We start from the raw sequence: 14,241 nt of genomic DNA, 5'->3' as shown, positions 1-14,241 counted from the left end.
TATACATACAATTTTATCTATATTAATGATACTTTAAAATTTTAAAATTATAGATATTTTCTTGCTACTTATCTTTTCACGTTTATGTTGAATTAGTTAAGTTATTGGATTGACTTACCTATCGAATGAAAACGTAGATATCATCACGATTTGTAGTTTTCGATTGTGACATCGATACTATAAAAAAGTTTAATAAAAATTCTTTTTAAATTTATTTTAAATTAGAAAAAATAAAATGAACAATTTATTTTTAATATGTATGGAGGTTAAATAATATAAGACGAAAGAAAGTATATGTGGTTCAAATTTCAAAACACTTGTGGTAAGTGATAGATAAGCTTTTTGGGACTACAATCCCTAAATGTTACATTTAATTTGGTCCAATAATTAACAATGACATGTCCATCAAGATTGGACTATTCATATTACTGGTTGAGTAATCCTTCCGTTCATATTTATTTGTTCATTATATTTTTTAAATTTTATTTAGTTACCATCGTTTTGGATCTCATATCCCTTGAGAAGATAGGTACGTTTATTATAATACCCTTATTTGATGTTTTCTTGAAGTTAATCTTTTAATAAATAAATATGAATTAATTTATTTTGATTAACTGATTTGACTAATGATCATGAACAAATTTTTAGTTTTTTTATATTGAAAAAATTTATACTATCAAAATTAATAACTTTTAAAGGGTAAAATTGGAAGAACAATGACATTCATGCATTGATTTTGTGAAATGATGAATACTCATATCGTCCCATTTTATATGTCACCTTTTACTTTGCACTTGCATTCAGTAATGATGTAACTTTACCCTTCCATCTTTATTTAATATTTCTTAAGTCAACTTTATAATAAATACTACATTTTCAAGATTAATTAACTGTTCTATCAAGGATATAATAGGTAAACTATGATAATTTATGCATAAATTTTATGAAATGACAAGTATTATGGTCCACCTATTTATAGAAAGAGATGACATATACAATGGGACGAAACAAGTATTTAGAACCGTCTATTTTAGTAATAATGACATATAAATACTCTCCCCGTTCACTTTAATTTGTTACTTATTCACAAAAATAACAATATTTCATGTTTTACCCTTAATTCATCTTCATCAATGTATAGAAAGAAAGTTAATCTAAACAATCACAATATTTAAGTATGTGTATGTGTTCTTCACTTAGATTTTCTATACTAGGAGCAAAATGAGAAAAACATACTCAATTAGATATATATTGATGTTTTTTTTAATAAGACAACTGTTTTGAATAATTTATTTTTAATGAAGACGACATATAAATTACAATATTTCCTGTTTTTCCCTTAATTCATCTTCATCAATATATAGAAAAAAAATTAATCTAAACAATCACAATATTTAAGTATCTGTATGTGTTCTTCACTTAGATTTTCTATAGTAGGAGCAAAATGAGAAAAACATACTCAATTAGATATATATTGATGTTTTTCTTTAATAAGACAACTGTTTTGAATAATTTATTTTTAATGAAGACGACATATAAATTACAATATTTCCTGTTTTGCCCTTAATTCATCTTCATCAATGTATAGAAAGAAAGTTAATCTAAACATCACAATACTTAAGTATGTGTATGTGTTCTTCACTTAGATTTTCTATACTAGGAGCAAAATGAGAAAAAACATATTCAATTAGATATATATTGATGATTTTTTAAAATAAGACAACTGTTTTGGATAATTTACTTTTAATGAAAACGACATATAAATAAAGTAGATATCAATGCAAATTGATCACTTATGTTACAAAAACATTGTATCACCCATAAGCTGTGCTATAAAACCTTTTAATGGTACATACATTAAGGATTCTTAATAGTACTTGGTTGCTAGTGCATCTTGGAGTCTTGAATTGGCTTAATGCTGCTCCATTTCCAATAAAATGTTCCAAAATCTTCTTAAAAGTACCTCTTTCCACAATGCAAAGTTCTAATGGTCCAATTGAATTTGTTTTTCTTGATACAACATATCCATGATCAACAAAAGATGCATCCATTTCCCTACAACACTCTCCAAAAACATTTTCATCAACATCACCTTTGATTTCCCAATAGATCACATAATGGCCTGGTCTTTTTGATACATTTGCATGGCTTGTGAAGTCTACTAGCTCAGCTCTTGACTTGCTTATTAGTATTCGCGAACCTCTCTCCACCACTAACTGAAGGTCCTGTTCAGTATTCTTATCGATGTTTACTGTTAATATCAGCTTTCTCCTGCATATAAAGTTGAGTTTGGGGGTCTTCTTGTGAAAACCGGCAACTTCTACTACATCCCCTAGTCTATACCGATAAAGACCTACATATAACGGTTTAGTTAGTTAAAAGAAAATAAAATTTAAGATATATACACTGACATACATACGTAACAAGAGGAATCAAATCACTTTTCTTTGTTTTGTTACTATTCAAATTATTATGAATGATCATTTATAGTTATCATTTAGTGATTTTGTAATTTCCCACCCCCACCCACCCTCCTTTTTTTTTTTATGGCAAAATTTTTGCAATATGAAAAGGACAAGATAAGTCCCTTGTTCTTGGAATCTCAGACACACCATGTTAATATTTAACTAGATGATATACTCACTGTCCATGTCACTACAAATAATTGATGTATAGTGCTTGATGTAGTCTTAAAATAGAGTTTAAGTACTTCAATATACACTGACATTATAAAGAATCTTTTTATATTATCATATTTTCTAAAAAATATGATAAATAATTTATTATACTCACATATTCAAGTAAAATTTTTATATATAAATTTTACTTATATTCATCCAAATATCTAACTTATATGGTTGGTGGTAAGTAGAGAAATATTTTCACGAAATGACAAGCAAAAAAGAATTAATGCTATATGTATGGGGCATAAATAGTTAGAATATATTGAAAAAAGTTCACTAAAAGTTAAACCACCATATGTTACGATGAAATGGATAAAATTTTTCCATCTTTATCAAAGATTCAACTTCTAATCTTGAATGTAAAAAACAAATAAATACTGATCAAAAGATCCATTAGTCAAAACCCTAAAATAGATACATGCTAGACCAAAATGCACAAATATATCCTATTTTAGTAAAATCACTTGAGTCATACTCACTAAGCATATATAGAATTTACAAGTCTACCAACTTCAAAACAACTCTAGACATTTTTGTATGAAGTTAGGCATGACTTAAGACACTACATATTTCAAAGTTGGTAAACACACAAAAGATTTTTTTTAAAAAAAGTGTATATGTTAAATAACAATGATACAAATAATATACACCCCACAAAATATTTTACCACAAGAAAAAAGAAAAATTGTTATATAGTACCTGTGAAAGTAGTGAGGACAATTTCATATTCTTGTCCTATCTTGACTTGAGATAAGGGAACAGGCTCATCTTCAATAAAATCATCATTTGCTAGAAGATTAGCATCTTTGTGGCTATTATTGTAACTTTGTGACTTACTTCTATGTAGTGGTATGAATTCAAAGTAAGAAAAAGTGGGTATAATTGCAAAAGTTACTTTCTCTGGTGGAGATGAAGGTTCCACATTCACTCCAATCCAACTCTCTGTGGACCCATAATCAGCACTAACCAAAGGCAAATCCCCACAATAATGTCTTAATTTGTTTAAGTATGGTTGCATTGAGCCTGTCATTATTGTGTAAACATATTTAACATTTGGCCATAATTTTGGGATTATACTAACCCAATTTTCCTTTTCTACTTCTTCACATATTGATTCAATTCTTGATGCCAACTCTGGATTAGGGACAATCATACCTGTTGAAGACATAATGAAGTAATTAAAAACGTATTCTTTCTTGGTAATACCTATATTTTAATATTGATATCAAAGCAGATAAATGGTCTTTTGTTCAAGTCACTCGTTACTAAAAAATAATTTTCACTTGCTAGGCCAAAAATAACGAGGCGGACATGTGAAGGGTGTGTTGGAGACATAATGAAGTAATTAAAGATGTGCTTTCCATAAAAATTCAAGTTCTTAAATGAGATGGTAACGTATTTCAACACTAACAAGCATATGATATTCTGTTTAAGTTACAGAGTTACTCAATATTAAAAATAAAAATATAGGTCAAAGAAAAAAGAACCAAGGCACATGAAAGGTTGTGTTGAAGACATAGTGAAGTAATTAAAAATATACTCTTTCTAACAGTTAAATTTTTCAAAATGAAATTGTTACAAACACACTTCAACATTAATATCGAAGTAGGCATATGGTCTTCTCTTTAAGCTATACAAACACTCATTATTAAAATAATTTTTTTACATGATAGGCTAAAGAAAAAAAGAGTCCAAAGGCACATGAAGGGTCGTGTTGAAAACATAGTAAAGTAATTAAAAATTAACTCTTTCTAACAAAATCTTAACCTTATAGATGATCGAGCATTAATATCAAGGAGACAAATCCAGAGAAATCCTATATTCAAGTTCCACTACCGCTCATCACTATAAAAGAAGATAGGCTAAAGAAAAAAAAGAGTCAAAAGGCACATGAAGGGTCGTGTTGAAAACATAGTAAAGTAATTAAAAATTTAACTCTTTCTAACAAAATTTTAAACTTATAGATGATCGAGCATTAATATCGAGGAGACAAATCCAGAGAAATCCTATATTCAAGTCTCACTATCGCTCATCACTATAAAAGGACTTGCATGTGGTAGGCCCAAGAAAAAGAAAACAAAAGAGTCAGGGTCACACGTGAGTTGGTTCGATGAAAACATATCTAAAAAAAACTTTTAAACGAAAGAGTAACATACATACCTAATACGACTTTTCGAACTTTGGTTATGTTGATTCTTGAAGTAAGAGTACCTTCTCTTATATCATGACACAATTCCTTCCACAACTCTTCAAATGATCTGAATGCTTGAACTATACTATATGCAAAAGTTGATGTGACAAATTCAATTTCATCACAATAATATAAACCAAGAAGTAGATGACAATATGTTGATTGTTTATAATCTCCACTTGAAATAACTTCCTCAGGGCTACAAGTAAAAGACTTTGTGTGTTGTTGTTTAATCTTGAATTCTTCACTAGCATAATAATGTGTTGTGGCTGTTCCTGCTATTAATCCCCCTTTTGTTTTGTATTGTTTGCTACTATATATAAATTCAAGAACTTTTCCACCTTCTCTTATTGAATAAATCCTGTTTTATCAAAATTTGTTAAAAATAATTTTAAAAAAATATATGAATATAATTGTTCAAGATTTGAATCATAATATACCTTGATCTATAAGCTGCTGCCAATTTGAAAATTTGAAGAGTTGTTTGGGAGCTATGATGAGTAAATGGTACAAATTTCTGTCTTCCCTCTGTGGTTCCAGAACTAAAAGAATTAAAAAAAAATCATTACGTCTCAATTTTGAACAAGTTGAATCAATACTGTTCGTATCGCTTCTATTTATTGACTTTATTACCTATAGGATATGAAAAAATAATTCCATGCTATAAACTATTCCATTGACAAAAGGGTGCTTATTTACCGTCATTCATAAAGATTTAGAAACGGATTCAGAATTTAATCCAAAGTTTTATCATTGACATATTATAATTTTAAAATTATGGATTCATATTTAATTTATGTTGATATTTAGTGATTTTTCATCTTATATATTACACTCCATGTCTGTAGTCGCAAAGTGAGGAGTTTCGCTTAAAGTATTTGAAATATAATATATCTATAAAAAAAAAAGTAATTTTTAATATGTGAACGAGTGTTTAAGTGGTCACCGTTCACTGTATGTGACTTTATCCCCATGTATTAGAAATGATAAGCTTAGTTAAAATTATCAAACACACAATAAATTCACCTCTATATACACTGACGGTATAATAAAATTTACACAGTAAAAAAAAAGGAAAATATGGCTTATAGTGGAGTATAGCTCAATGATTAATATATATGTATAAAAAGTAATTTTGGACTATAGCTCCGCCATTGAGTCATCAGTGTCGGAAATGATATTGTTCAATTAAAATATCAAACACAAGATACATCTACCTCTATATACACTGATTATATAAAATAATTTCTACAGAGCCAAATTTAGAGAAAGATATGATTTGACATGTAGTCTGATGTAGCTCAGTTGATGAGCTACCCACACCATCACTCTAGTGATAGTGATAGGTTCGAATCCCGCTACATCCACACACACCCTATCCACCCAAAAAAAAAAAAAAAAGTATACCTTAAGGACAAAGTTCTCATAGGGTCTTGAGTGAGTAAAGGAGCTTTTTCACCATCAGCAATTCTATGTATATAAGGCTCAAAATCTGCATGAGAAGCAAGAGGAACCATAGTAGCATAAAGTGATTCCATAGCATTTTCATCTTGAAGTCTAATATCTCCAAGCCATTTTTTTAGGTACTCAACACCATGGTTGAGTTCAAGAATCCGTCGAAGCGTCTGCCGCTGTACAGCGGCAGCATTTTCGGCGGATTTTTCGAACCAATTGATCATTTCATCAGTGTCAGTGTAATAATTGGACTTATCTAGTGATGGTTCCATTTACTAGGCTAAAAATGTAGCCAGCAGAAGATATATATATATGAAGTGTTTTGGGCTAATAGTTGTTGAGATTGATGAGTGGCTTTCATATTAAAATATGACACCTCATTGTGAGGTTCTAAGTTATTTATGTGTCATAAGTCTGGTCGTTGAGTTCAGTGGCGTATTCAAAATTTTTATGTGAATAGTATTTGATATTTGATGATGTGGACAAATTAATAGATTTGCTACAGTAACAAGTTGTGTTGTTTTCTCTATTATAATAGGGAAAAAGGACAATTATACCCCTGAACTATCATAAATGGTATGCAAATATCCTACGTCATACTTTTGGGACATGAGTAACCCTGTCGTCCATAAATTAGAGCATATATGCTCTTCACTCTAACGAAAGACAAAATAGGGACACGTGGCGCAATCTTATCCTTCCATAAATGTCGGATCGGTGGATAAGATTATGACACGTATATGTTCGTTAGTATAAAGGGTAAATATGCTCTAGTTTTTGGACGGCAGAAGCACCAATATCCTAAAAATATGACGGAGGATATTTACATATCATTTACGATAATTCGGGAGTATCTATGTCCTTAATCCCTTTATAATATACTCAATTATTACATTTTGCTTTGCTCCAATAGTAAGTAGCTAATTCTCACATTCAACTCTAAGAATGTATGTTCGAGTCATTTAGAAGGGGAGGGCGTTGTTCGATATCTGTCATGGAGTTTGATTAATGCAGATTTGTGTCAGGTTAGACTTATTCGACGATAACACTCTCTACTAATAATTTATTTATACCAAGACTTGAAATGATCGAAACTCATAATTAAAGAAAAAATAGCTCCATCCACCGTATTCAACGTATCCTTTGGTGGAGCCATGATATCAAAAAGTTAAAGTATCCACCAAACTTTATTATACTATTTATTTCATCTTATTCAAAACTTTAATTTTTATTTTTTCAGTTCCTTCCCACCAATGAAAAAACACGTTTTTTATATTTTAAAATTTCATACCAAATAGTAGTTTTCACACTCTTATAACTATATCATTATTGTAGCATGTTTAAAATTACAATTTTTAAAATATTTTTGATACAAACTAGAAAAAATATTTTAATTTTTGCATTACTAACTCTACTCTTTTGAATTTTCATAATGTTGTAATAACATACTGAGAATAAAATATTTCTCAATATTTTCAAATTGATTAGTAAGTGTTTGCAACAAAAATTAAAAAATAATGGAATATGAACAACAACCATAAGTGAAATACAAAGAAATGTAGTTTTATCAACAAACATTGTGGGTATAATTCTATTACTCTCATAATTCTTCTTTTTCAATTAATTTTTTTATAACAGAGTTATATATTTCTCGAACGTAGGATGATTAAACTTTTTTGAGATTTATTTGAATTGATTTGATATAAAGAAAATTTTATCGATCTACTTGAAATATTTGACTATCAAGATATAATCTTTTTTGGAGATTTTTTATTTGGTGTTCCGTATTTATAATGGAGTCCGGTTAGTGGGGATTCAGGCCGAGTAACGCCCATTCAAAGGTAGCGGTCCTTATAAATGATTCTTTTATATGACTAATACTTTTGATTAAGGGAAAAATAGTTTCATCCATTACACCAAACATTTTAGTAATACGATACCACGATATCTAAGTTAAGTATTTATCGAAGTTTATCATGCCATTTATTTCATTTTATTCAAAACTTTTTCATTTTGGGTCCCTTTCCCTCTAAGGAAAGGAACACATTTTTGATATTTGAAGATTATATATATTTTTTTTAAAAAAGGTTTTACATTTAATAGTTAATAACACTCTTATAACTATAATCATTATTGTAACATCTCTAAACTTACCAGCTCTTTTAAGTGTGTTTGATTTGATTTATTGATCTAATATAATGCAGTTTATCAATTTTCCTTTATAATGGCGATAAATCTCTGAAAAAAATACGTGTGTAAAATTGAACATTAAACATGTAAGCCACTTATATAATGATAAGGGTTTGTATGAGCCACTTTCTTAACGAGAATTTATGAACTCTAAATGACAAAATTAAAGGGTATATCAAGCTTTTTTCCCTTTATATATATATATATATATATATATATATATGAACATTAAGTGTACTTAAATTTTTGTCATAAGAGTGATTTTAGTACGATGCTTTATACACCACACAAATCTATGGAGAGAAAGATAGAAGATAAAAGAAATGATTTTTTAATTATTTTTTTTTAAAAAAAATTTGGTATATAAGCGGATAAAAAATTATTATCCTAAAAGAGTTCGTATATAATCTTGGCAAATACTGTTGAGGGATGGGAATGGTTGGGTAGGGGTGAGGGTTACGGGAGTAAAGATGAAGATGCGGTGCATTTGAGGTTGTGAAGACACAATCAATACGAAACCCTATTTGTGAAATTTATTTTATCTACTCTGACTTAGGGCCCGTTTGGCCATAAATTTTCCAAATAATATTTGGGAAAAATTTGGCAAATAATGTTTGTCCATACAATTTGCCATTATTTGGCAAATATTTTTGGAAAATATCCCAAATTTCCAAATAGTAGTTTTTTCTAGTATTTGGGCCAAATCTCATTATTTGAGATATTTTAAAAATTAAAATTTTACCCCAATCTTTTATCTTTTACAAAAACACCCTCTCTAGTAGTTGCTTGCGTTGTATTACATAATTTTTTACGTGAACACCAAAATAGTGATGAAAAATTTAGTGAATATTAAATAATGATAAGATTGTTGAAGAAAATTATTAAAAATTGGCTCTAGGTAACAAAGTCATGTATTTTGTCTACTTCACGATGTATGGAATAATTCTTGTTGCACTCACTCCAAATTACCACATTGCTTTAGTGTCATGGACACTATTTGTTATTGTTGTAACGAACATTCAATTGACTTGTAATACAAACTTTTAGTTAGTTTTGATAGTTTTTAAAACTTGTGTTTATAATCATATTTTTCTAAAAAGGTGAAATATATTTCTCAAATTTTATGGCCAAACACATGGTGAAATTTCACTCAAATTTTCACTCAAATAATATTTGCCAAGAATATTTGGAAATCTATGGCCAAACGCTAGCTTAAAGGAGTTAACTTATTTCATTTTTTGAAAAACTTGTTTTCTAAATTTTGATTATTAAAATATGAAAAAATAATTCGAATGTTTTCATATCATTCCATAATATTTATTTATTTTTGTTTCTTAAATTCAATTATAGTAAATTTAATTTCTAATGGTACCATTTGTGTCAGGATAAGTTGGGACCTTTATTGATTGTTTTGCTAAAGACAATATTTCTAGAGATAAAAAGGGAAAATTGTAGCTTTTTTAACATAAAAATAACGATAGATATTTGCGTAATTATAGATTATCGAGAGATCTTTTTTATATACACAAACTAAACCATAATTATACTCTCCTCGTCCACATTTAATTATTATGTTAAAATTTTTTGAAAGCTAATTTGACTAATTCTCAAAGTTAAAGTAGATTATACTAATTCGATATATTAAACAAACCATTTAGATATTCGAAAACTATAAGAAAAGTACTCTAGATTGAAATTTTTACACATTAAAATGATGAAAAAATACATCATGAAATATTAATCAAAGTTCTCATCGTTTGACTCTAAAAAAAATCATAACAATCAAATTAAAGTGGACAGTCGGAGTAAAATATAGGGTTTTATTTAGTTGAGAGGTATGTTTCTTTTCTAAATTATCTCAAGAACAAAATAAAAGCTTAAAAATCAATTTATTATATATTATAAAAACATTACATCATTCTTTTTTATACAAAGAAAAGTATGACATATAAATTAAAATAAAGACAATAGTTAACAATAATAGCTAAAAATAATTCTTTATATTTGTTTTAGGAAAAGAAAATTGTGTCTTCTTTGAAGATCTTGAAATAAGTTTACCTATAACATGTGTTGTGGTGCAATGATGTCTTCGTACGATTGTTTCACCCTTAACTAGAACTCTCAATCCTTAACCAAAAATCTCAAGTTCGAACTCTGAATATAGAAAAAATCCTATTAAAAACATCATCCCCTATCGGCCCTATATTACGCGATACACATTTAATTAGAGCTTCAATGCGGACATCGAAACACCAACTATTACGATGAATTGATTATGACTTCAATTCATTGTACTTGGAGCTGATAAATATGTCCCTCCATACATAGGTTAGTATGGGTAGATGTTCTTTTCCTCTTTTCCCAATACACAACTAGCTCAAAAAACTTATACGTAACCAATGCTTACACCATACTATATTAAATTCTTTTTAATGACAAGGGAAATCCGCAGCCGCTACCCACTAATTTTTTTTTTATGACAAGGAAAACCCGCAGTCGCTACCCTTTGGGTGTACACAGAATAAAAACTCTGCTCCTATGCAATAACTCGCAAACCACATAGGAGAGTTAACCCGCACTAAACAAGTCTGGTACGACGATCTCAACCCAAACGACAGACCTCTTGCTTTTGCTGACAAGGGATTTGGACTATATTAACTCATTACGACTATACAACAAAATAATGTGAGAACATACATTAATTAAAACGAGTTAATCGATAAAATTTTAGGTACAAACTTATGTCATGCAATTACTAGTGTGTACAAACACATCTTTATTTTATGTGGGGTAGATATAAGAAGAATATTAGGGACCATGCACTTAACTCTTTGCTGCACTAATTTTGGACCACTAGGCTCAATTGTATTCATTTACTTGAACACTCTAGGGATAAGATCGACATATATCTGACGTTAAAAGGTCACACACACTACTGAACTTCATGCATATATGGCTAAAACTCGAACATTTTTGCATGAACCTCGTGCACATATAATCGAAGTTCAAGCAATTTTTACGACCTAAATCCAATCATATGTGGCTGATGTTTATTTTGTTTATGTCTAATGTTTCAAATGGGCTCAAATTTGAGATATAAGTTTCAAATATCATATCAATTTGTCAAAACTAACTCATTTTTCAATAATGATGGTTCCCAAATAATACAAGTTTTTTCCAATATCTACTTGATTTAAACTAAACTTTCATATTCAAGATTCAAGAACACTTCATCAAACTATAGATTCAAACAATTACTATAGAAGAAGTGTGTTTTCTGTGATGTTTTCCAAAACTATGTACACGTTAAATAATTCGAAAAAAAACTTAGGTACAAACTGAGTACGACATGAAATTTTATCGAACTCTGACACCCCCACCCCCCACACACACACCCCACTATCACGCGGGTGTGGGCACAAAGAGGACGGAACAAATCCATAAAGATCCAAGTAGCTATTCAGGAGGAAGCAAATGACAAATCCAGAAAAAAATTCAGGTCACTGTCCAAAACAATACACATCTTTCATTTCATGTAGGGCCAGAGAAAACAACTAAACATTGTCTCATACCATAAACAACCGAAGAGATAAAAGATACGAAAATATATACTAAAAGTAAGGTATGTTAACTCTTTTTTTTTTAGTGACAAGGGAACCCGCAGTTTTCACTCATGTGCAATAGTTTGCAAACCATACAGGAGAGGTAAACTGCACCAGGCAAGCCTTGTGTTGATGGGCTCAACCCCCTGTTGTCGCAAGCAACGGTTTTCCAACTTGAGACCCTTGTTATGGAAGTCCCAAGCCAAACCATCTGAGCTGGCCCGAAGGGTATATATGAAAGATTTCAATATCCAGCAGAATCTGATAAGGATCAAATTATGTTAAGACTCAAAAACACAGTACTAAATCCTCTGTCTCTCCAACATAGGTGTTATTGAGGGGAGTTTTTTTTTTTTCTCTTTTGCCGACAAGCAATGAGCTTTGTCCAGGAAAAATTACTTACCCGCACCAATATTCACATCAAGTTATAATGATACATAAATGACTATTCATAATAGGGACCATGCACTTACTCTTGCCATAGCACTAGTTTCAGGACCACTGGGCTCAATTGTAATTCATTGACTAGTGACAAGTGTACTCTATGGAAAAGGATTAGGGGGCCAGCCCGTCATTTCTGAGTTCCAAAGGCAGTTGTTTATCCCACTCAGATTTTTCGGTCATTAAAACGAGAAAAACAAGACTAGCATCCGAATAGTTCAAGTTGAGAACAATATTTACAGAAAAAATCATACTCCATATGTAGACGCTGCCTAATTACAACGTTCCCTTCATCCTAGAGGCATATTAGAGCAGATGATATCCCCAATCATGTCTAGATTTTCCAGTAAAATCCCAAATATGCAATACACAACAGGTGACACTTGCACAGACCCCCTCTCCCTTCAAGGAGTAGGGGTAAAACAAGAAGAAACAAATATATAAATATCTCTCTAAGTAGCTAATAAGTTTATTGAGGAGGAAGGAAAAAGAAAATCCAAAAAAGATCTGCAAGTGGCCTATAAATCAAATTCAGGAGGTCACTATCCAGAACAAATGCACGTATTTTTCCATACAAGACAGAGTAATCAACTTGCCATTGTACCATAGATTCATACCACAAAAAGCTAAAGAGATAAAAGATACCAAAATCTATACTAAAGGAAGGAATTTCCCCATACATTATGCATTTCTTTAGAGGTGACTTCCAAGTTATCATGCACTAAGATTCAATGATCTAGCAGAATGTGAAAAGGATATCTACTCTTTTCAAGATATATATGGTTTAGCTTTCTCCACTATTGAAAATTTAGATACCGCATATTGCTTTTTGTGATCCTAATAAAAAGTTAATTCACAAAACAAATACTCCTAATAATGAGCATCTTTCTTGATAATGAAATGTATCTGTATATAAATAAATATAGATCACGATGGCTCGTCCCTGTTCCAATGTACTCCATACAACAAGCACTTGACATGGACACACCTTTCTTGATAACAAGGAGCTTAAGGCCGTTAAAACATGCCCCCTCCGTTTAAAAAAGAATGACCTACTTTCCTTTGTAGTCTGTTTAACAAGGACACATATTTCTTCAATTTTTCACGTGGCATGTTTAGAGTCACAAGATTAAAGGGCCCTTTTGTACATTTGACTTAACTTTAACTTAGGACCATAAGATTGAAAAATCTTCTTTATTTTCTTATACTCTGTGTCAAGTCAAACTAGGTCATTCTTCTTGAAACGGAGTGAGTATTGAATTTCTAAAGTTGTGCTAAAAGATATATGCACACCTAAACTCATTACTTTTACCTATAAATCAAAATTGTCTTTATGATCAAGGAATTTATGTTTGTTCGGACTCTTCAAAATATTGCCAAGTGCGTGTAGGATCCTCAAAAAATAGTTCATTTTGGGAGGATCTGACACGGATACAACATTTTTAGAGAGTGTGAGCATATAGCAAGCAAGTAAATTTATGTTGAAATTATCAAATATTGTCTTTGGCATATTCCATCAAATAATAATTTCCATATGGTGTGGCTGAATGAATATGAATGGATCAGTTTTATCAAAAGAAAAAGCACAAAATAACTTTGAGGTCAGTTGAGGGTTTAAGCACAATTATAGCGTGAGCTTCACTGAGAAAAGGTGCAAAGATATATAAATATATATATA

At 30.1% G+C, this 14,241-nt stretch overlaps 1 protein-coding gene across 1 annotated transcript; it reads right to left on the bottom strand.

Annotated features, from left to right (window-relative positions):
• Positions 1–1,726: 1,726 nt before the first annotated feature.
• On the bottom strand, positions 1,727–6,691 carry LOC107002456 (indole-3-acetic acid-amido synthetase GH3.10-like). Its single transcript, XM_015200493.2, has 5 exons — positions 6,283–6,691; positions 5,316–5,417; positions 4,845–5,236; positions 3,384–3,839; positions 1,727–2,353 (listed from the first exon to the last, which is right to left on the bottom strand). The coding sequence occupies exons 1-5, from the start codon at positions 6,600–6,602 to the stop codon at positions 1,815–1,817; spliced, it is 1,809 nt and encodes a 602-aa protein (XP_015055979.1). The 5' UTR covers positions 6,603–6,691; the 3' UTR covers positions 1,727–1,814.
• Between the last annotated feature and the right edge of the window lie 7,550 nt (positions 6,692–14,241).

Source organism: Solanum pennellii, chromosome 10 (genome assembly GCF_001406875.1).
Source record: "Solanum pennellii chromosome 10, SPENNV200".
NCBI classification, from domain to species: domain Eukaryota; kingdom Viridiplantae; phylum Streptophyta; class Magnoliopsida; order Solanales; family Solanaceae; genus Solanum; species Solanum pennellii.
The sequence above is the reverse complement of the archived record's forward strand: the minus strand, read 5'-3'. Positions and strand labels throughout refer to the sequence as shown.